The 23,956-nt window shown below is 41.4% G+C and overlaps 1 protein-coding gene across 1 annotated transcript in view; it reads left to right on the forward strand.

The window, feature by feature from the left end:
* SLC6A11 (solute carrier family 6 member 11) overlaps nucleotides 1–23,440 on the forward strand; it is a 423,717-nt gene extending 400,277 nt beyond the window's left edge. Inside the window, exons 14-15 of the mRNA XM_082265786.1 lie at nucleotides 18,029–18,199; nucleotides 22,743–23,440. Of these exons, the coding sequence (XP_082121912.1) occupies nucleotides 18,029–18,199; nucleotides 22,743–22,895 (324 nt within the window). The 3' untranslated portion in view covers nucleotides 22,896–23,440. The remainder of the gene's footprint in view (nucleotides 1–18,028; nucleotides 18,200–22,742) is intronic.
* Nucleotides 23,441–23,956: the final 516 nt, after the last annotated feature.

Consider the following 23,956-nt stretch of genomic DNA (forward strand, 5'->3'; position numbering starts at 1 on the left):
ACATAGAAAACACAGAAGTGGCTTTCTCTTTTCACTCCACCAAGGCACAGAGCAGCCATGTTTCTTTCCTTCAAGTCCTCCTCAAGGGCACATAACAGCCACTTTATTTTCAAGTGCTGTTAATGCACCCTTTTCCTCCTCCTCATGCTCATTCACAAGTGCGGAAAGCAGACACTTGCAATTCTAGTGCCTCCTCTTCCTCAGCTCTACTAGTCTTTGCCCCGGTAACTGGCTATAAGGAGGGAAATAATTTTTTTGATGCCATCCCCAGGGCCAGTCCACATACCTCTGTAGTGCTGCAACTGAAATGAGAGAAAAAAAATCCTCTAATCTCCCCCGGACAAGTGTGTTTATGTCAGCTTTGCAAATCATCCTGCTTACACACATTTGTGGTCTGTGTTACACAACAATGTCAGATATTCAGCCACCATTATTTTTCACTGAAAGCCATCCTCTGCCAACTTTTGGAATCTAACGAGGCAACAAGATTTCAAAGGATGGCTAGAAGGAAGACATGGGTTGGGGTATTGTTGGTAAGGAGAAAAAGAATTGGGGTGCTAGCAGTGAGGAAGAGGAGTGTTGGGGTGCTGGTGGTGAGAAAGAGTAGGAGAACTGGGGTGCTGATGGAGGTGTGGAGGAATGTTGTGGTGCTAGCAGTGAGGAGGAAAAGTTAATTCTGGCGGTGGGTAGACATGTGCAGAAAAAAAAACGGGTTTTGTTTAATTTTGGATGGATTTGTTAAGTTCCTTTTTGTTACATTCATTATGTTACCATAGTTCGTTTTCGTAATTAGTTTAGTTTTTAATTTGATTCAAAATTTTTGTCCATATTCCAATTCAAATTCAATTCAAATTGATATCATAGTTACATAGTTAGTCAGGTTGAAAAAATAGATAAGTCTATCTAGTTCAACCTAGGGGAAAAAAAAAACAAAAACGTAGAAATCCCATATGCACAATAAAACCCCAGCAAAGCATGACCCAATTTGCTCCAGCAGGGGAAAAAAATCCCTCCTGATCCCCTAAAAGGAAATCAGATATTCCATGGATCAATTTTACCTATAAATGTTAGTATCCAGTTATATGATGTACATTTAGGAAAGAATCCAGGCCTTTTTTTAAAGCAAGCTACTGAGCTAGCCAAAACCAGCTCTTGAGGGAGTCTATTCCATATTTTCAAAGCTCTTATTGTGAAGAAACCTTTCTGTATTTAGAGAATAAATCTCTTTTCCTCCAGACGAAAAGAGTGCCCTCTTGTCCTCTGTGATGGCCTTACAGTGAATTACTCAATACTAAGTTCACTATATGGACCTTATGTATTTATACATGTTGATCATATTCCCCCTTAATCTCCTCTTTTCAAGAGAGAACTCAGTTCCTCTAATGTATCCTTATAGCTGAGTTCCTCAATGCCTCTTATCAGTTTGGTTGCCATTCTCTGCACTTTCTCCAGTTCCCTGATATCCTTTTAGTGAACTGGTGCCCAAAACTGGAGTACGTATTCCAGATGAGGTATTACTAATGATTTGTACAGGGGCAAAATGATATCTCGCTCTCTGGAGTTTATACCTCTCTTAATACAAGAAAGGACTTTGCTCACTTTGGAAACCACAGCTTGGCATTGCATGCTATTTTTAAGCTTATAATCTACTAAAACACCCAGATTCTTTTCCACCATGCTGTCTGTTGCCTAAAATACTTTTTTTCAGCAAGAACCCGTCTATGTGGTATTTTATTAAACTCTTTAGTATCTTCCCATCTATAGAAGTTAAACAAACAGGTCTATAGCTGCTTGGTAAAGACTTTGATCCCTTTTTAAATATAGACACCACATTGTTCTTACGCCAATTCAGTGGTACTTTGCCAGTCATTAAAGAGTCCCTAAAAGTTACAAACAATGCTTTGAAATGACAGAGCTCAATTTTGTTAGAATCTGTGGGTGTATGCCATCTGGTCCAGGTGCTTTATCCACCTTTATTCTGTCTAAATATTTCTGGGCTTTATATCAATATTGAGCCATTGTGGATCATTTGGAGTCAATGCCACCCCCATTATGGACCTGAGCTCCCCTATGCTCCTTTGTTTATATAGAGCTGAAGAAGGTATTTAATAAATTTGCCCTCTCTTTGTCCCCAGTCACCCACTCTAGAATATTTTGTAAAGGGTCTACATGCTTAGACCTGACCTTTTTACTGTTATTATATTTGAAGAATTTTTTGGGGGTTTTTCCTACTATCATCTGTAATCTGTCGATCGTTTTGAATTTTTGCATCCTTGATTTTCTTTTTACATATTCTGTTATATTCTTTGCAACATTTAAATGATGATAGTGTTCTTTCATTTTTATATTTTTTAAAATCTCTTTTCCTATTATTTATAGTTTTTTTAACTTTGGATTTGAGCCAGGTAGGTTATATTTTTAGCCTTTTAAAATTATTGCCCATGGGAATATACTTTGCAATGAGTTCACATAGAGTCTTTTTGAAGAATTCCCATTTCTGTTCTGTATTCATCGGTACCAACATCCCTTTCCAGTCTAAGTCTTGGAGAGCAGCTCTCATTCTTGGAAAATGTACTCTCTTACAGTTAAGTGTTTTTTTATTTTTCCAGTATGAGCTTGTTGTTTACAGCTAACATTATATTAAATCATGTTATGGTCACTGCTATCCAGGTGTTCTTTTATATGAACATTAGTAATAGGCTCTGCGTGGTTTGAGATTACAGGATTCAGCAGAGCATCATTCCTAGTCAGGGCCTCTATGAACTGTACCATAAAATTGTCTTGTAATAGGTTTATACACTTTTGCCCTTTAATTGATCCTGCAGTGCCAGTAATCCAGTCAGTTTCTGGGTAGTTAAAATCCCCCATTATTATTACTGTCCCAGCCCCTTCAGCCCTTTCTATCTGTGCAATGAGCTGAGTCTCCACCTCCTCAATAACACTGGGAGGTCTAAATAAAACTCAAATATTTACTTTTGTAGTACACACACCCATGTGCAGTTCCACAAAATCCAGCATGTCGGATTTTTCATGTACTTTTTGCCAGTGGCTATAGTGGCTAGCAATAATCACTGTGCGTTCTCCCTGTAGTGATGGATTCCCACGCCCTGTCACCAGGAGTACACAACTGTTTCACTGGAGGGATTTCCCTATCAACATTGACTGTGATGGGGAATTGAGCAACTTTCTTTCCTGCAACTCGTGCTTGCAGAAAAGAAAATCGCACAATTTATGGCTGGCTTAAACCTTTAATAAACCTTTAATAAAAGGATTTCCACAAAAAAATGAAGGGTCCCAGGTTATAAAAGCATATATGTTGATCTGGGCACAAATGATGCTAAAATTATTCATTCACCAGAAATAATGACAGTTTGATTTTTTTTTTTTTTCACAAAAAGATGCTTTATTGATAATTTAACACAAGTTACAATAAGCTGTACAATTGTACAAACGTGGAAATGGCATATGTATCACAAATATACATACCAAGTAAAATTGATATTAACAGATACAATGTTTACAGGATCAGCATATAGTCAAGTCAGGCAAGGTATGTATCATAGTTAAAGTGATTTTTGACATTTCTTTCTCTTTCTCATAAGGTTTATTCAGAATATATGAAGTGTTCTAAGTAGAGTTGAGCGGACACCTGGATGTCCGTGTTCGGCGGGTTCGGCCAAACTTAAAAAAAAAGTCCGGGTCCGTGTCCCGGACTTTTGCCGAACTTTTCCCGGACACCGAACCCCATTGAGGTCAATGGGGACCCGAACTTTCAGGCACTAAAATGGCTCTATAACACCAATGGATAGGGCTAGAGTGCTGCAAATGGCAACAAAACGTAGTTAAGAGCATGGCTAGTGCTCTGCAAACAAATGTGGATAGGGAAATAACTTAAAACAACAAAAAAAAAACAGAAAAATAAAACAATGTTCTTCATCTCTGAAGGACGAGGCCCATATGGAGTAGGAGGGAGGTTGAGGTGGTGGTGGATGTGGCGGTGTCATAGGCGTGCGCACAGGGGGTGCCGTGTGTACTTGGGCACACACTAATCACCTAGGGCACATAGTATTATCGCTCGGTTTGCCAGTGAGGAGATGGGAAAGATCTCCCTCGGGCCTGCTCTGCTCTATTTCTCTTTGCCAGCAGGGAGAGTAATGTATCGGGGCCATGTACATGTAGGCAAACACATGCATGTGTATTTAAACTTTGGGGTGCACACCCTAATGCAATAGGCTGCGCACACCTATGGGCGGTGTAGGTGGAAGCGGCGGTGGAGGAGGACCAGGGCCGGATTAAGAGCATCATGGGCTTGGTGCTGAGGATTTTGAAGGGCCTTAAGGGCCGTGCCTTGGCATGCACCCAGAGGAGGAAGAGTGCAGCCATGCATGCCTAATTCAACATGGGATTCTGTCTCTGAAGCCCATAAACACATCCATGCATCGGCAACTGTCCCTCCTTGTCCGGCCTTCGTGCTGTGTGGGGAGGTTCTGAGGGAGCTGCCTGGGGAAGCGAGCATAGAAGCCAGACTTCTGTGTTTACAAGTGACAGAAGAGCGGTAACAGTGAATATAGCCAACCCGGGGCCTATATTAAGGTAGGGGCCTGGAGCTGCAGCTCCAATAGCCCCTATGTTAATCTGGCCCTGAGGAGGATGAGGTAGCCAACACTGCTTTTTTTCAGAAATTTTAAATGAGGGTACACCCCAAAAGAGTGAGAAAGAGCAAAAATAGAACAATGGCTGGGTAAGGTCGGTATCCATCGCTATTCTGCACAAGGTACGGAAAAGTCCCGTGGGATCCATGCCTGGTTCATTTTAATGAACGTGAGCTTGTCCACATTGTCTCTGGACAGGCGGCTGCTCTTGTCTGTGATAACGCCCCCAGCCGTGCTAAATACCCGTTCAGATAATACACTGGCTGCAGGGCACGCCAGCACCTCCAAGGCGTAAAGGGCAAGCTCAGGCCATGTGCCCAACTTGGAGACCCAGAAGTTGAAGGGGGCAGACCCGTCATTCAGTACGTCTAGGCGTGTGCACACATACTGCTCCACCATGTTGGTGAAATGCTGCCTCCTGCTAAGACGTTCCATATGAGCTGCTGGTGCTGCTGTTTGTTGTGGCGTGCTGACAAAGCTTTTCCACATTTCGGCCATGCTAACCCTGCCTTCTGAGGTGCTGGCGGTGTCCTGGTTGCATTGGCGACCTCTTCCTCCTCCTCCTCCTTCTCCTCCTCCTCCTCCTCTGCCTTGTGCTTCCACTGTGGCCCCGCTGTCAGGTGGGAATGCCAGCAGCATTGCGTCTACCAGCGTGCGCTTGTACTCGCGCATCTTGCGATCGCGCTCCAGTGAGTGAATTAAGGACGGTATGTTGTCCCTGTAATGGGGATCCAGCAGCGTGGCCACCCAGTAATCAGCACAAGTTAGAATGTGGGCAACTCGGCGGTCGTTGTGGAGACACTGCAGCATGTAATCGCTCATGTGTGCCAGGCTGCCCAGAGGCAAGGAAAGGCTGTCCTCTGTGGGAGGTGTATCGTCTGTGTCCTCTGTATCCCCCCAGCCATGCACCAGTGATGGCCATGAGCTGGCCTGGGTGCCACCCTGCTGTGAACATGGTTCCATCTCCTCCTCCAGCTCCTCCTCCTCATCCTCCTCATCCTCCAGAACTGTGCCCCTGCTGGACAATTGTGTCCCTGGCGTTTGTGTGTGCTGGAACCCACCCTCGGAGCCCCTTGTGAATGACTGCCCTGAAAGCCTTGGAAATGTTACCTCTTCATCCTCCTCCTCCTCCTCATCCTGTGCCACATCCTCTTCCATCATCGCCCGAATTGTTTTTTCAAGGAGGCATATAAGTGGGATAGTTAAGCTGACAACGGCGTCATCGGCACTGGCCATGTTGGTGGAGTACTCAAAACAGCGCAACAAGGCACACAGGTCTCACATGGAGGCCCAGTTATTGGTGGTGAAGTGGTGCTGTTCCGCTGAGCGACTCACGCGTGCGTGCTGCAGCTGAAACTCCACTATGGCCTGCTGCTGCTCGCACATTCTTTCCAGCATGTGCAAGGTGGAGTTCCACCTTGTGGGCATGTCACATATGAGGCGGTGAGCGGGAAGGCCGAAGTTATGCTGCAGCGCTGACATGCGAGCAGCAGCAGGGTGAGAACGCCGAAAGTGCGCACAGACGGCCCGCACTTTCTGCAGCAGCTCTGACATATCGGGGTAGTTTTTAAGGAACCTCTGCACCACCAAATTCAGCACATGCGCCAGGCAAGAGATGTGCGTCAAACCGGCTAGGCCCAGAGCTGCTATGAGATTTCGCCCGTTATCGCACACCACCAGGCCGGGCTTGAGGCTCGCTGGCAGCAACCACTCATTTGTCTGCTGTTCCATGCTCCTCCACAACTCCTGCGCGGTGTGTGGTTTTTCCCCCAAACAGGCAAGTTTTAAAACTGCCTGCTGTCGTTTACCCCTGGCCGTGCTGAAGTTGGTGGTGAAGGTGTTACGCTGTCCGGATGAGGAGGCGGTAGAGGATGAGGAAGCGGAGTAGGAGGAGTTAGGAACAGGAGGCAAACTGAAGCACCCTGCAATCCTCGGTGGTGGAAGGACATGCGCCAAATTGCTATCCGCCTCAGGCCCATCTGCTACTGCATTTACCCAGTGTGCCGTTAGGGAGATATAACGCCCCTGACCATGCTTAGTGGTCCACGTATCGGTAGTTAGGTGGACCTTGCCACAGATGGCGTTGCGCAGTGCACACCTGATTTTTTCCCCCACTTGGTTGTGCAGGGAAGGGATGCCTTGCCTGGAAAAGTAGTGGCGGCTGGGCACGACGTACTGTGGGACAGCCACCAACATAAGGTTTTTAAAACTGTGCGTCTCCACCAGATGGAATGACAGCATTTCAAAGGCCAAGAATTTTAAAATGCTGGCATTCAGGGCCAGGGATCGCGGGTGGGTAGGGGGGTACTTCCTCTTCCTCTCAAGTGTTTGGGAGATGGAAAGCTGAACGCTTCCACTGGATATTGTGGAGATGGTTGGTGACCCAGGTGGTGGTGGTGTTGCTGACAGATCGTCTGTTTGCGGGGTGGCAGATGCCGGTATCACTACAGATGTGGCTGGAGCTGCTGAGACTGCAGCAGAAGAGGAAGCAGGATGAGCCAGTGACGTTTCTTGGTTTTGAAGGTGTCTACTCCACTGCAGCTCGTGCTTTGCACTTAGATGCCTGATCATGCAGGTTGTGCTCAGGTTGAGAAGGTTTATGCCTCGCTTCAGGCTCTGATTGCACAGGGTGCAAACCACTCGTGTCCTGTCATCAGCACATTTTCTAAAGAACTTCCACGCTAGAGAACTCCTTTGAGCTGGCTTTGGTGCGCTCGTTCCCTTGCTGTAGCAGTAGCAGGCGTAGTGTCTAGGGCACGGCCGCTCCGCTTCTGCACCCTGCTCCCTCTTCTGCTGTGCTGGTGGCTCTGTGCGACCACCGCCTCTTCCTCCAAACTACTCAGGTCACCTGCATGACCTTCATTCTATGTGGGGTCGAGGACCTCATCGTCCTCCACATCATCTTCCACCCAGTCTTCACCCCTGCCCTCCTTGTCGGTCTCCACAATTCTGAACGCCGCAGCAGTTGGCACCTGCGTTTCGTCATCATCGGAGACGTGCTGCGATGGTCCTTGCATGTACTCATCTTAAGAAATAAGTGGTTGGGCATCGCTGCACTCAATCTCTTCCACTTCTGGGGCAGGGCTAGGTGGATGGCCCTGGGAAACCCTGCTGACAGAGTCATCAAAAAGAAGAAGAGACTGCTGTATGGCTTGGGGCTCAGACTGCTTGCCTGATTTGCAAGGGGGTGAGGTGAAAGACGATTGGACATCGGCTGCAGGTGCCAACTCTGACCTTTCTGCAGTAGACTGGGTGGGAGACAATGTGAAGGAACTGGAGGCACTGTCAGCAGCAAACCAATCTACTATCGCCTCTACGTGTTCTGGCATCATCACTTCTAGAGGCGTATGATGCCCTACCAAATACTGATGCAGGTTCTGTCGCCTACTAACACTTGAGGAAGGTGTTTCACTTGTGCGTGTAGCTGGCACAGATCGACCACATCCTCTCCTTGCAACAGGAGCTCTACCAGCAGCACCACGACCCAGGCCACGGCCCCTATTTGACGGTCTCCTCATATTTCTGAAATTTAAGATCTTGCCCTAGAAAGGTGTTTATTGAATAGCGGAACAAAACAACAACAGTATCGCACGGGTGTATCTCACAGTCAAATATGCAAACTATGCAGCAATTTAATGTTTTTACCCCAAAAGGGTGTATATTGAATAGCGGAATAGGAAAAAGGATAAAAAACGGTGTATCTCACACATACAAACACAGACTAGGCCCCGATTAAAATTTTTTGTACCCTAAAGAGAGGATGAGGAAGAGGAGTAGGAGGAGTTGGGAACAGGAGACAAACTGAAGCGCCCTGCAATCCTTGGTGGTGGAAGGAGATGCGCCAAACAAATTTAAAAGGTGTATCTCACACGTACCGATACAGACTACGCCGTAATTTAATTTTTTACACTCCAAAAGGGTGTATATTGAATAGCGGAATAGGAAAAACGTTTTAATACGGTGTATCTCACACGTACAAACACAGACTAGGCCCTGATTACAATTTTTTGTACCCTAAAGGCAGGATGAGGAAAAGGAGTAGGAGGAGTTGGGAACAGGAGGCAAACTGAAGCGCCCTGCAATCCTCGGCGGTAGAAGGAGATGCGCAAACAAATTTAAAAAGGTGTATCTCACATGTACCGATACAGACTATGCCGCAATTTAATTTTTTACATTCAAACAGGGTGTATATTGAATAGCGGAATAGGACAAATTTTACAAAACGGTGTATCTCACACGTACAAACACAAACTAGGCCACGATTACGATTTTTTGTACCCTAAAGGCAGGATGAGGAGTAGGAGGAGTTCGGAACAGGCAGGAGGCAGACTGAAGCACCCTCAAATCCTCGGCACTATGAGATGGGCCCCAAAAATTGGAAAGGTGTATCTCACACATACCGACACAGACTATCCCGCAATTTAATTGTTTATACCCAAAGGTTTTGATTGAATAGCGGAATAGAAAATATTATCAAAAAAAGTGTATGTATCTCACACGTACAGAACCAGACTAGGCCCAAATTACTATTTTTTGTACCCCCAAAGGCAGGATGAGAAGTAGGAGGAGTGCGGAACAGGCAGCACCCTCAAATCTTCAGAAGTATGAGATGAACCCCAAAAATTGGAAAGGTGTATCTCACACGTACCAACACAGACTATCCCGCAATTTAATTGTTTATACCCAAAGGTTTTTATTGAATTGCGGAATAGAAAATATTATCAAAAAAAGGTGTATGTATCTCACACGTACAGAACCAGGCTAGGCCCCAATTACTATTTTTTGTACCCCCAAAGGCAGGATGAGGAGTAGGAGGAGTACGGAACAGGCAGCACACTCAAATCTTCAGAAGTATGAGATGAACCCCAAAAATTGGAAAGGTGTATCTCACACGTACCAACACAGACTATCCCGCAATTTAATTGTTTATACCCAAAGGTTTTTATTGAATAGCGGAATAGAAAATATTATCAAAAAACGGTGTATGTATCTCACACGTACAGAACCAGACTAGGCCCCAATTACTATTTTTTGTACCCCCAAAGGCAGGATGAGGAGTAGGAGGAGTACGGAACAGGCAGCACCCTCAAATCTTCAGAAGTATGAGATGAACCCCAAAAATTGGAAAGGTGTATCTCACACGTACCAACACAGACTATCCCGCAATTTAATTGTTTATACCCAAAGTTTTTTATTGAATAGCGGAATAGAAAATATTATCAAAAAACGGTGTATGTATCTCACACGTACAGAACCAGACTAGGCCCCAATTACTATTTTTTGTACCCCCAAAGGCAGGATGAGGAGTAGGAGGAGTTCAGAACAGGCAGCACCCTCAAATCCTCAGAAGTATGAGATGCACCCCAAAAATTGGAAAGGTGTATCTCACACGTACCAACACAGACTATCCCGCAATTTAATTGTTTATACCCAAAGGTTTTTATTGAATAGCGGAATAGAATATATTATCAAAAAAAGTGTATGTATCTCACACGTACAGAACTAGACTAGGCCCCAATTACTATTTTTTGTACCCCCAAAGGCCGAATGAGGAGTAGGAGGAGTTCGGAACAGGCAGCACCCTCAAATCCCCGGAAGTATGAGATGCACCCCAAAAATTGGAAAGGTGTATCTCACACGTACCAACACCCCGCAATTAAATTGTTTATACCCAAAGGTTTTTATTGAATAGCGGAATAGAAAATATTATCAAAAAAAGTGTATGTATCTCACACGTACAGAACCAGACTAGGCCCCAACTACTATTTTTTGTACCCCCAAAGGAAGGATGAGGAGTAGGAGGAGTTCGGAACAGGCAGCATCCTCAAATCCTCAGAAGTATGAGATGCACCCCAAAAATTGGAAAGGTGTATCTCATACGTACCAACACAGACTATCCCGCAATTTAATTGTTTATACCCAAAGGTTTTTATTGAATAGCGGAATAGAAAATATGATATAAAATTGGTGTGATTTATCAACAGCAGTGTCTTATATCATTCAGCTCTGCTGCAGGCTATGGAGGGAAAAAAAAATTCCCCTTTTAAGTTTGTAATTTTTAACTAGATTAGTACAGACTATGCCACAATTTAATTTTTTTAACCCAAGGCTGTATATTGAATAGTGGAATAGAAAAAAGTGTATGATTTTTGAAACCACTCAATAATAGCACATGTGAACACACACAGCAGTGTATTATCACAGTCAGCACAGCAGCACTGAAGGAAAAACGCTGCACACAGTGACTGATAGAAAAAGACTTTTCTCCCTCCTCCTCAGTGGGCAAAAAAGATTGTGTTCACTGCACCCCACACACAGCAAAATTGATGTGGACCACTGACACCTACCTATCTCCAGCCTCTCTTTAAAAGGATTGATAAGATCGGTCACTGCAAACCCCCCCCACACAGCAATATCGATTGTAGAACACTGACCCTAAAAATCAGCAGTCTCGCCCTAAAATGCCCTACAACTCGCCCTGCCTAACACACTCCGACCTGTCCCTCAATTCTATCCGGACACAAATGATTTTTGCCTGTCTGTCCCTAATCAGCAGCCAGCACGTATGATGTGTGCTCTGTCCCTGAACTACACAGCAGAATGACGCAGCGGCGCTGGCTCGAACTTATAAAGACTTGGTCACATGCTTCAGATGGCCAATCACAGCTACTAATACATTTTTAGGCATGGCTGGGATGGCTTAAGGCACACCAGTTAAACGCTTGTTGATTGGCTGTTGAAAGCCCACCATGAAAAGCGCGCCAATGCATACAAAACCCGGAAATAAAATGACCGAACACGGATTTTTACCCGAATATACAGTAAAGTTTTCGGGTCCGTGTTCAGGTAACAAAAATCCAATTATTCGGTACGAACACGAATAATACAGTCCGTGTTCGCTCAACCCTAGTTCTAAGTTATAAAGTAATATCTGACTTCAACATTTTGCTCTCCCTGAATCCTGTACTGTGCAAATATTTTAGGCAGGTGTGAAGAAATAAGTAAGAATGCTTTAAAAAAATATATACTGTATATTTTACTTGTTGATCAATTTACTTGTTTTATCAATTTATAAATGCAGAGTCAGTGAACAGAAGAAAAATCTAAATGAAATTAATATTTGAATACCCTTTGGGTTCAAAACAGCATAATTTCTTTTATATACATCTGCACCCAGTTTTTGAAGGAAATCAGCAATAGTCAGCAATATGATTACATTTTAAATTTGTTTTCAGATTTGAATTCATTTTTTAAATTTGTTTTGTTTTTGAATTTGTATTCAATTCAAATTTGATATGAATTCAAACAAAAGTTCCTTTTGTTATAATTTATTTTGGATTATTTTAAATTCATTCCTATTGTGATTGGAAAATTTGGATACATCTGAATTTCCAAATGTTGATACATTTGTCCAAATTTCGATTCACAACCTAATGAACCACACATGCTGTGGTGAGGAGGATTCGGAGTGTTGGCAGTGGGGAGGAGAAGTGTTGTGTTGCTGCCAGTAAGGAGGGGGATTGGAATTCTGGTAAGGAGGTGAAAACTTAAGGCACATTCAAGGAGGGAGTTTCACCCTCCCCTGATACAAAATCATAGAATACACTGCCACCATCCCAATCGGAACCCAAAATACCCCACTTTGAGGATTTGATTTGTGACAGTACCCTGTACTGGAGGCACAGCTGTAGTGAGAAAGCCTGCAGCCTTAGGCAGCCCACCCTTCCAAAACAGGGGGAAAGGAAAGCAGCAACAAATGAAGGGGAGCAATCCTGCAGCCAGGGAGAAGGGCAGACAGCAGAAAACAAATGTTGTACCTAATCCTCTGACCATAGGCTGCCTCCTCTTTGGGCACCTCTGGTCATGTTAATAGTTTTGTTGATTGTGAAAAAGAATAATAAAACTTTGGAATAGAAAATAACAGATTGGAAATAAAAAGGGAACACTCTCTCAATAGTCTATAACACAAATCTTAACTTTAAATATTGTATGCAACTACATGTCAGTCTTTCTGGGAAAATGGTGATGTATTTCAGGTGAATCAATGGGTATTTTTTGTGATTGTAATTCGGAATGAACATTTGGAAGTGTACATGTATTCCACAGATGTACTGAGGGTTTTTTTCCCCCCGATATACATTTTAAAGCGGTTGTATACCCTGAAAAAAAAAGAAAAAAATACCTGCAAGACAATGGCATAATGTGCTAGTATGCATATCATACTAGCACATTATGAAATACTTACCTGCAGAACAAAGCCCCCGCATCGGCGCCCTGTCACCTCTGAGGAGGCTGACATGTTACCCGACGTTTCTTCCAGGGTTGCGGGTTCTGGCACTGTGAGTGGCCGAAAGCCGCGATGATGTTACTCCTGCGTATGTGCGTGGGAGCCTTCAGTTCTGGCAAAAAGCTCTGAAGTTCCAGCATGATATGCTGGACCATCAGAGTGAATGCGCCGCTGATGTCAGCGGCTGCATGCAGCCACGATTTTCATTTTACCTACAGGTAGTCCTTATTATAGACTTACCTGTAGGTAAAAATAACAAAGCAGGGTATGCAACCGCTTTAACAGTTAAAGAATAACTAAGGCACCAATATTTACATTACATTTATTCCAGTGGAGGTCCTTCCCTTAAGAGGTCCCTCGCTGGCACAGCATCTTTCTGCCTTGGCTCTTCCAGGTGCTGGTCTTCATCCATAATTATTGGCTGGCGCAGGATGACGTCATTCATGTGCATGTGCAGGAGTGCAGTCATCCTGATATGCTGGCAGTGTGCCAGAGAGTAAACTGAGCTGTACATGCACAGCTCAGTGTACATTTCACAGAGAATAGAGGAGTATGTTTATTTTTTTTGGAGAAGAGACAGTGGGTGGATTTATTAAAAGGCAAATAGACTCTGCACTTCTGCATTTTGCATGTGCAGGTGCACTTTGCACGTGTAGTTGCTCCAGAGATTAGTAAATGAGATGAAGCTCCACTTTGCAAAGAATACCCAAACACACACAAGGATAAAAAACAGCATTCTTGCTTTCACATTATTCGGTGAGGGAAATCAGCAGAGCTTCCCTTCATTTGCTAAGCTCTGGAGCAAATTCACTTGAAGAGTGGAATTGCACAATTTGTTTGCCTTAAAAAATTAAATTAAAAAGTGCATTTAGTTCCGCTTTAACATACTATTTCAACAAAAATTGTATTTAGCCATAACTATCCAGTCTCTTGGTTTTTCTTTCTATCTATCTATCCTATCCTATCCAATCTATCGTCTTCATGATAAAGAACTGACATGCAAATCAGCCATCAGATGTCTGTTTCTCTTTACTGGTAAATGTATCTTTTATGTTTTAGAAACAGGTGAAGTTATATTAAAAAAAATATCCACTTTCTTGCATCTAGCTCTATATTTGTAGGACAGGAAGTAAAATGCCAGCTCAAGAGTTGATGTTATTTGATGTTCAATAAATTTGGCTTTCTTTTTCTTTTCATTGAATAAAAAAAGGTCCGTAAGATCTAAAGTGATTGGCAGCAGCTCTGCATAAGAAAATAGTGTTTTTTTTTAAGTATTTACAGATTTTTTAAATGTCTTTTCTTTGTAATACCACCCCTGTCCAAGTGAAGCAAACACAGGCAGGGACGACAGTGTAAACTAGGTATTGGCTTAAAACAAAAAAACAAAAAGAGTCCTAGGGCAAAACACCACCTTGCCCCTATGGAAAAACTATAAAGGCTGCCTGCTGTTCCACAATGCAGGGAGGAGGGCAGGCAGCAGGAAGTGGATGGGAGAAATTATAGGGGGGATGCAGGGGAATGGGCAGGTAGAAGCAAAAATATGAGCAAGTGGTTCTACTGCCATAGGCTTCCTGCTCTTCCTGAAAATTTTCTTCACTAGGAAAAACAAATCAGAAAGGCAGTCTGGAGGGGGGTATCAACTGTCATAGACTGGCAGTTGTGTATGTTATATTTATTGCAGGTATTTGCCATTTTATTTACAAATTTTATTATTTACTTTTTTCTTTATAATTTCAATTTTAATTGTTAATGTTTTTAATTGTAAGGCCACCCCTGCCCTGGTAAAGCAACAACAAACAGGGTCAGCAATGCAAACTGAATATTATCTTTAAGAAAATACTATGCAATAAAATAGGTTACTTAAACAATAAGGCTACCAAAGTCTTGGTCTTGCAAAGGTGATGGCTACAAGGAATCCCATCTTTTAGGTTAAGGAAGAAAGGGTTATATCTCTAATGTTAAAAAAAGGCCACTTCTGAAGCATGGTAGGTCTTTTTATTCAGGTAGATGCCAATGGTCTCTAAAAAAAGATAGAAAGAGCAGTACTATGAGCTTTGATAGTGCTGAGAACAAAACACTAGCCCAGACCCAACCATTTTCTCACCAGCCATCTCTACATTTTTGTTTTAATTTTACAACATGTGGGCCACAGAGCGCTCTGATGTGGCACTTGACCTCAAACCAGGAAAGCACATGCCCATGCTCTGGGATGCCAAGCCCAGATTGCAATAATTGGGTTGCCGCCCCACCATCCCAGAGCATCAGAGTGCATCTAGCCAGCAGCAGAGGAAGAAGGTGGCCACAGAGTGAGCAGGACCAGCATAAGCTGATGCTTCCATTGTAGCACTGGCTCCTGTCCCAGGCAGAGGTCTATCAAGTACACCTTACCTGGGACCTTTATAGCAGCCTGGAGAGTGATTTCAGCAGAAGCTGAAAGCGGAAAAGAACGCCAGTGTACTAAATAACACATATAATGCACTTTTGCATTGGGCAGATTAGCACCTATGAAAGGGCTAACAACTATAAGGCTGCTATCACACTGATCCGCGGGTGCAGCACAGGGCAGCTGCGGCTTTCCTGTGGGATAGCTGAATTGAGCCAAAGTCTTCTATTATATCATACGGTTGGGGTGTGCATTCAAAACTCCTGAATTTTGAAATCAACTTCCAGTTTTATTTTTGCCAAAGTTTAATTGAAAAAGCTGAAGTTAAAAGCTGATTGACTACCATGCCCAGCTGCAACAGATTTTGCAATCTCCGGTTTTAGTAAATCAACCTCAAAGTGTACAGGCTGGGGTTTTACTACAAGAATGAATATACTACAAGAGGGTACAGCAAATTGGCCAGCAGCAGAATATTAAAGCAATTTTAGGCCAAATTTATTACAGATAAAACACAGGTTTGGCGTGTTACTACATTGCCATATGTCTGTTTATTCATCAGTAATATGGACATTACTTAACCCATATGTATATGTAGTATCACAGAGGTGGGCCTTCTTTAAATCCTTCAAATATACCATAAATCAACAAATAATATATAATGTGACACATAATAAATAGTATGATATCTTAAAGTGATCAATCCAATCAATATGTAAGAAAATGTATTATATATTAATGCCCATGCATATATAAATCTTGACTGACTGAGCAATTTTCCAGTTCTCTCTGTTGTGTGACTACCACACTCTCACCCTAGTGGGTGGGGCTTTCAGATTACAAAATGTCTGATCTCTCATGTTCCTTTAAATATCTGGGAAAAGCTTTAGCCAGTAGCAAACACTACTGTTGAATCCATCACTGTATTCAAGGATATTAGCCCAGACGATATGCTCAAAAAGAGAAAAAAGTGCACATAGTGCTCTCAATGTAAAAAAAAAAAACAGTTCCTTTTTTAAAACAAATACACTTACATGCGGTAAAAAGGGGAGTGACTCACCATATAAAGTCTACATTGGGAAGCTGCTCATAAATCCAGCCATACTCTGTGGCAAGCGCTCACGTTCTAATTAACAGTCCAAAGAACCTTCCCTGCTATGTGGTCTGCTTGCTCTGGGAAGCAAAGTAGAAAACTAGGAAAGAATTGGAACTCTGCTTCTCAGTTTTGTTCTTGGCTCAAACTTCAAACCATTAGCAGACCGTAAAACTGATCCTGCCCTAATTTTCTCATTTTTCTATGTTTATGGCAATGGTGAAGATGATGGAGAAATAAGTAAGTTGGTGGATATAGTTGCTGTTGTGACTGAACACTGCAATGCTCTGGAGTTGTGAGGAATGAGTTAGATTGCTCATTTTAGCTTTGTTATATTTACTTTACTAAGTTACTGCCCATTAAAGCCCCAGGACACATATACATTATGTGCTTGGTTTAAGTTTAGGATGTAGGCAGCTTTACCCATTTATTTGGTTCCCAACTTTTTCTTCTTTACCCTATTTTCGGGTGGGACCAGAAGATAGGGATTTCCAAGAAAAGCGGGAGCACTGTGTACAGAGTTTATGTAAAGTTTTTGGGGACATGGTACCATCAAAAATGGATTTTAAAGCCTGCTTTCTGGATTGCACTGGAGATGGAGGCACTATTGGAAAGGAAGTATGTTTTTGTTACTCTTGACTTGGAGATAGCTTGGGAAAGCATGGGTAGAAGGGAAAGCATATGAGGCATGGAGGAGCCCAGTGTATATTAACAGAAGGCAAAATGGCACAAAAGATGTTTGGAGCAAACCGCCAGAAGCTAATCAGTATGCCCACTGAGCATATTAGTTCAAATTTGAATGTGGATCATTGATTTGCTTACCTTTGATTACAAAACCACATACAGATTAATATCATTGTCCCTTATGAACAACATAAAATAGTCTTTATAGCGTTTGTTACCCCAACACTTCATATTCCTGATATGTGCCAGCTGTACCATGTATTTGTATGAGAAAATAACCTGTTCTCTTTTGTATTGCTTACTTTATGTGAAATCCCCAGCGTTCCAGCCAGTTTCCTCGCTTTCCTATTAAAAACTGAGCACACTAAGCAGGAGAGCACACTTTGGTCAGTTCTCTAGCTATGCTGGGAACTCAGTATTCTCTCCTTCAATGATCAGACTTGTCCTGACAAGCCCCTGCAGCACAGCCATTCACTGGCTCAGTGTGCTGCTGCTTCTCCTCCCCCTGCTCTTATACAGCTTAGAACAGAGGGAATGTAACCACTTATATAAAAAGAGAAAAAAAGGTATTTATAATGTTTTTTTTTTTTTATTATCATTATACAAATTTTTTGCCTTTCATTTATATTTTAAACTGAATGGGTTGTTTTACAAGGTGATTGTTTACAATCACTTTAACTATTCAGTGACATTTCTAAAATTGGAGCTAAGGAATATTTATTGGTCCTGATTGATGGCGTGATGTTATTAGTATAACAGACCTCTGTGTTTCCCCATAACAACCAATCACATTATGTATTTGCTATTTAGCTTTCATTTACCACAGCAGGTTAGCATCTGCATATTGACAAGATTTGATAAGTGAAATTGTATGTACGTATAAAAGTTATGGTTTTATTTTGTGAATGCAGTTTGATTTAATTTTATTTTAGAGCATATTCATATTCTTCTTGGTGAAGTACAAGCCTCTGAAGTACAATAATGTATATACATACCCACCATGGGGTTATGGAATAGGCTGGATGATGGCCCTTTCATCAATGGTGTGCATTCCACTGTGGATAATCGTAAAGGTGTGGAAGACTGAAGGAACTTTATCTGAGGTAAGATGATAATACCAATTACATGACATCTGCATTCTTTCTTGCAAACAGGGATATAGACAATCTTGCAATGTAAATTAAACAAAATATGTTATTTTTAATACTATGTAAATAAAATGTTCTGCTAAATCTACAATTTCAGTGCCAATTGACAAGTTGTTTCATTACAACAGTTTTGCTCATTGGAGTTCTTACAGGATAGTCTCCGGCTCTGGCTTTCTGGTGCTATTCTCACTTAATTTTATCTTATTGAGGGTTAAACTTAAAGCCTGCTTTTCCAATTAACTTATCCAATGTTGTCCTGGTAGTATGCCACACGCAGAATATAGACAGCTACATAATTATCCTGCACCGTAGCCAACCTATAAGGTGCAGAATATACTTCTATTAAATATATTTATGAAGAGGGTACCATACCCTTGGGACATGTTGGCTTTTAAAAGAGGCATGTCTAACAAAACAGTTAAGTGTAATGAGGTATATGTCAACTCCTGGATCACTGACTGTTCTTTACACCTTACACTTTTATTCATACTAGCAAGCAAAGCTTTTGCTTCACTTCCAGTGTGCCATTATCAGACTTGCAGCTCTGTTACACACAAACTGCGCTGTCCACCCATCCTTTCCCCTGTATATTCATGCAACATTTTGTATTCTGTGAATGGATTCACAGTGTACAAGGTTTTCTGTGAAGGGAAAGGAAGAGAGGAGGAGCGGAGAAATTTTAGAGTGGCTTTTGTTTAAGGGAGCCGCAAGTGTCCTGTGGAAGCGCCAGAGGTATGGTGAAAGCTGTACTTCCAAACATGAATAAAAGGGTATAATGTAAAGGGCATCCATGCTTCATTACACTTAACTATTTGTTACCCTGTAGATTTACTCTGAAAAATACAGGGCACTTTCACCCCCTTCCTGCCCATGCCAATTTTCAGCTTTTTAGAGCTCTCCCACATGGAATGACAACTGCGGGTCATGCAACACTGTACCCATATGATTTTTTTATCATTTATTTTTCAAACAACTAGAGCTTTTGTTTGGTGACATTTAATCACCACTGTTTTTTTTTTTTTTTTTTTCTAAATAAATAAAAAAAAACAGAAAATTGTAAAAAAAAAGTGTTTTTCTTCGTTTCTGTTATAAAATTTAGCAGATCAGTAATCTTTCTTCAAATTTTTAGGCCAAACTGTATTCTGCTACATTTCTTTGGTGAGAAAAACCCAAATCAGTGTTTATTGTTTAGTCTGTAGGAACATTATAGAGTCTACAAATTATGACATATATTTCTGAAAATTGATCAGTCCTGATATACTGATGGCCTATCTCATTTCTTGAGGCCCGAAAACACCAAGGCAGCACAAATACCACCAAATGACTCCTTTTTGTAAAGTAGACAGTCCAAGGTATTTAGTAAGAGTCATGGCAAGTTTTTTGAAGTTGCAATTTCTTTTCACAATTAATTTTTTTACATACTGTCACCAGTGCAGTATAGGGTCATAGCTGGTGTAGCGGTGATCAGGGACACTGACTGGCGACAGTATGTGAAAAAAAAAAATTTTAATAATTTTATTTCAATTTTTTTCTTTCCTTTTTTCTTAAAATTTCTTTTTTTAACACACTGTGGCTACAGCAATACAGTGTTACCATAGTAACATTGTGCTACTGTAGGGAAGTGATCAGGTTTTTTTTATCCATTATGATTGCTTATACTAGTGAATTTCACTGGTAAAAGCAACCATATTTACTGAATAAAAGTGATTAATTTAGTGTGTATTGTTTTGATTAGTTGTGATTGGCCACAGTGAACCATGTGGTACAGATGGGCTATGATTGGCCCTGTCTGTACCATGTGATCACTGGGACCAATCACAGATAGCCACAATTCTCATGTGATCTGCTGTGATTGGTCACGGTCATCACATGCTACTGGCAGCGGGCTAGTACACTGATCAATTATCAGCTGTGTCCACTGGACACAGCCAGTGACAAATTGCATAAAAGCACAGCCCCATGGCCGTGTGCGAGGTATGTTTCAGGAGGACATCATATGACGTGCACCCAGAACAACAAAGGTCCCGCCCAGCCATCATTTGACAATAGGCTGGATGGGAAGTGGTTAAAACATGCCCACATTTACAACTGTATCCATAGGCATTGTGAAGAAAATAATTTTCAAAGTTCACAATACAGGCACAGGAATCTTAAAGTCCAACAACTCTGAGCAGAAAAACAGTTATCCATTGCAGTGGGGCTGTGCTCACACTGTAAGGATTAATAGCTTGTTTTGTCCAGGGAAGAGGAAAAACTGTTTTTCTTACCTGATCCTTTGCTCTCCTGGTAGACAGCGCCCACATGATATGGCGGTGGACTGTCCCTTGCTGTGATCACCTCCCTAGCAGGGCTATGGGCCCTCCACTGGTCTTGATGATGTCAGGACACTAGACTGCTAGAACATGGGGGTGTAGAAGCTGCAGGGACCAATCTAGCCGTTGGTTGAAGTGCATTTTTTGGGTAAGTATATCTCCTTTTATCGTTCCCCTAGACATAAATGAGCAATTAACTTTAGCAGTGCTGACACACTCCCCGTGCAAGAGATATTTTTTTATTTGGACTTTAGCATTTTTCTCTGGCAGGCTGACGGCTATTTAGTGTAAGGCTGTAAGCACATAGCAGGTGTTCCTAAGCTGTTAAAAACTAACAGAAACCCAATTTTAAAGTCCCAAAGTGATTTTGTGAGTAAATCACCTCACACTAAGAGCTGCCAGAGAGGTAATAGAGGATATAAAAATAATTTTGGCCTCATTTATCCCATACATAGAGAAAATCTGATGGAAATTGACACTCAGATATCACTTGTAGAGAAATGAATTTACGTCAGATTTCATGTGCGTTTTGGTGACACATTGCAGATTCCTGCAGTGAAATGTTCACATGATACTAGCTTTGTGGTGTGAACAGGGCACATAGAGAACAAGTCTTTTTATTTGTGCCCTTGCAGAATGCGTGCCAAAAAACTGATGTCTCTGCACATTGTGTGAGCAAGGCCTAAATGTCCATATGCAGGTCAACAGCCACTTTAATTGCAGAATGGCAGCTAAGAGCACAGTTGAAATACATACTGTATATAGAAACAGCAAAAAGTATTCTGTTTTTGTTTAGCAAGACCTGATGTCCAGGAACCCTTGCCAATCAGTGTCAGCAGAGATTGGGCAAGAGCACCAGTCAATTTTCTGATTGGATAATGAAGGAGAAGCAGCACAGAGATAAGGCCACCCCGTCTGCTCTTTACTTCTGTCAGCATATTCCCTATTAGCACATTTTAATATCGTATAGAAAAAGATATGGGAAGCAGATAATAAAAACCCATTGTAGATATTATAACATTTGTTATTTGTATCTTGGAATTGCCATCTCCCTATTCTGTAAGTATGTTTCCATAGCAGTGCTAAGAAGCTAGGTATTATGAATTTCAAAAACATTCTCTTGCCTTACACATTGCTTTGTCTTAGACTTTAATAATTTAAAATAAAAAATGTTTAAATAGTTTAAAATAAAAAAGCAGTTCTGACTATCCAGCACTGTTCCTCACAATAATCGCTTTCCTCCACTGAATGTTCTCAGTCTTCTGGGTGCGAACATGGTATCCTGCACCCACAGTGTAATATGGCAGAGAGTGGTACAGACATCATCACATCAGTTCATCTCACTATATCAATGAGGAAAACTGGGAGAAATATCAAAGCGTAAGAGGAACCTGTTTTTTACATGGCTGGCCAGAATACGTGAAAAGGGTAAGTATATAAAAATAACAAAACTAGCCAGAGGCCTCCAGGAGGTGGGGAGAGCACTGAGGGACAGAAGGGGTGATCCTGGAGGACCACCATGTAATATAACAGCTATCTTGTTGTTATAGTTCAAATACCAAAAATCGTGTGTTTCACCTTTTTTTACATGATTTTTCACATGGTCACATGATCGCAATTCCCCCACACTTGCTAAAGTTGAGATACCGGTACCTTGCCTGCTAATACAAAACTTCCAGGAAGTGATCACCCCTACAAGTCGAAGTGTGTATAGGAGAATGAAAGGAGCTGTTTTACACCCTCGTTCATAAGAAATAATTTGACATGCATACGTCACAGGACAGGATCCGACCACAATATAGGGAAGTAGGATTCAGCAGCGGTATTCACCAGCCTCATTATAAGGTTGTCAGCCAGCGAGAGGAAATAGTCCAGAGCGTGGCAGAATGAGAGAAAAAAGGTCCATAGGAGTTAAACAGGCAAAAATGAATAATCCAAAAGGAAATGAATTGGCTCATAGAAACAAATGTGAAATTTAAGATTTTGACTGGAATTCTAGTTTAACACTACCCTTTAATGCCACCCCTACAAAATAGAATGAAGGTTAATATTTAAAATGGCCTGCGAGCCTGCAATTTGTTGGCCTTTTATTTGCTTTATAACCAGAGAAGTACATTTATTTCTCTGTGACTTGTCTTTTTGGCATTTATATACAACTAACTCAAAAAAACTAATTTATTTTGCAGAGATTCAAAAAGTTGATAATACCCAGCCCAGACTTAAAAATGAGGGGGCAAGTTGCAGCTGCTGCCTGTACGAATGCCATCAACGACTGTGACGCCAGGCTTACAGGTGATGGAACCATATCGGCCATTACAGAAAAAGAAACTCACTTCTAAAAGGATATTTTATTTTCTGGCTGTTGTTTTGTAAAATAAGAATATGAAAAGGATGAAATATTATTACATGGAGACTAATAGAGGCTCACTTGTTTCGCACAGATTTTAACATGTTTAATTTCAAAGTGCACATTGTATACTGTTTAAAGTGATTTTTAATTATTATAAGTGACTGATTACAAAAAAAAAAAACAAAACAAACAGTATTGTATGGTCTTTTAGTGCCAAGTTTATGTAATATTGTGATACTGGTCAATGTTTTATATAGAGCTTTAGACACATGTATAGTGTGTTGTAAAATTTTTATACTTGGATTTTATGAAGCATGGTGTTTGTATAGAAACTTCTAATCTATTGTACACAAAGTTGACCATTCCAGCTTTTAATGCATGCCTATAGAAAAGCCTCTTTTCATATTTTCCAAGTTCTATGCCAATACCCTTTTTCAACACCATTTCTCGGAATGCCAGTGTATGTCCCAAACAATCACTGTGGTTTTAGTTTGTCCAAGGTAAAAAAAAAAAAAAAATGTGCTACTTATTGCTAATTTAAATCTCAGTATGTACCCAAAATGTCTTACCCCCTTATATTGTTGATTCTGAACGTTCTCTACAGTGGCACACAAATCTGATAGTTGAAGCAGTACTGCAATACTCCAATTTGTCAGAATTTCATACTTTAACATAGCAGAGTCAAAATGATCAATGGCATAAACAAAATGTTCTGTATTTCCTGAACCTTGAAATATCTTATGCATCTATGGATTGTTTAAACTTTTGTATATTGCCATAATTAAAATATAGGCAGAGACCTTGGAATGCAGCTGTGCAAAAGGAATGCTGCTTACAGCCTCTGCCCTGAGTTCTGTAAGCACAGCTATTCATGTAGTTCTTTTCAAGCAAAACATAATCTTTGAACCTTTATTTGTTGGCTTATGCATTAAAAGCCTATACAAGGATAAGGAAAGGAGGATAGAAGTTAATTATAGTTACAGAGTAGATTACAGCAACAAAGTAAAGGTGGTTGTAATGAAAGAACACCCCTAAATACACTTATAACGT

The sequence above is a fragment of the Pelophylax lessonae genome (genome assembly GCF_965119305.1).
Source record: "Pelophylax lessonae genome assembly, chromosome: 8".
NCBI lineage: Eukaryota > Metazoa > Chordata > Amphibia > Anura > Ranidae > Pelophylax > Pelophylax lessonae.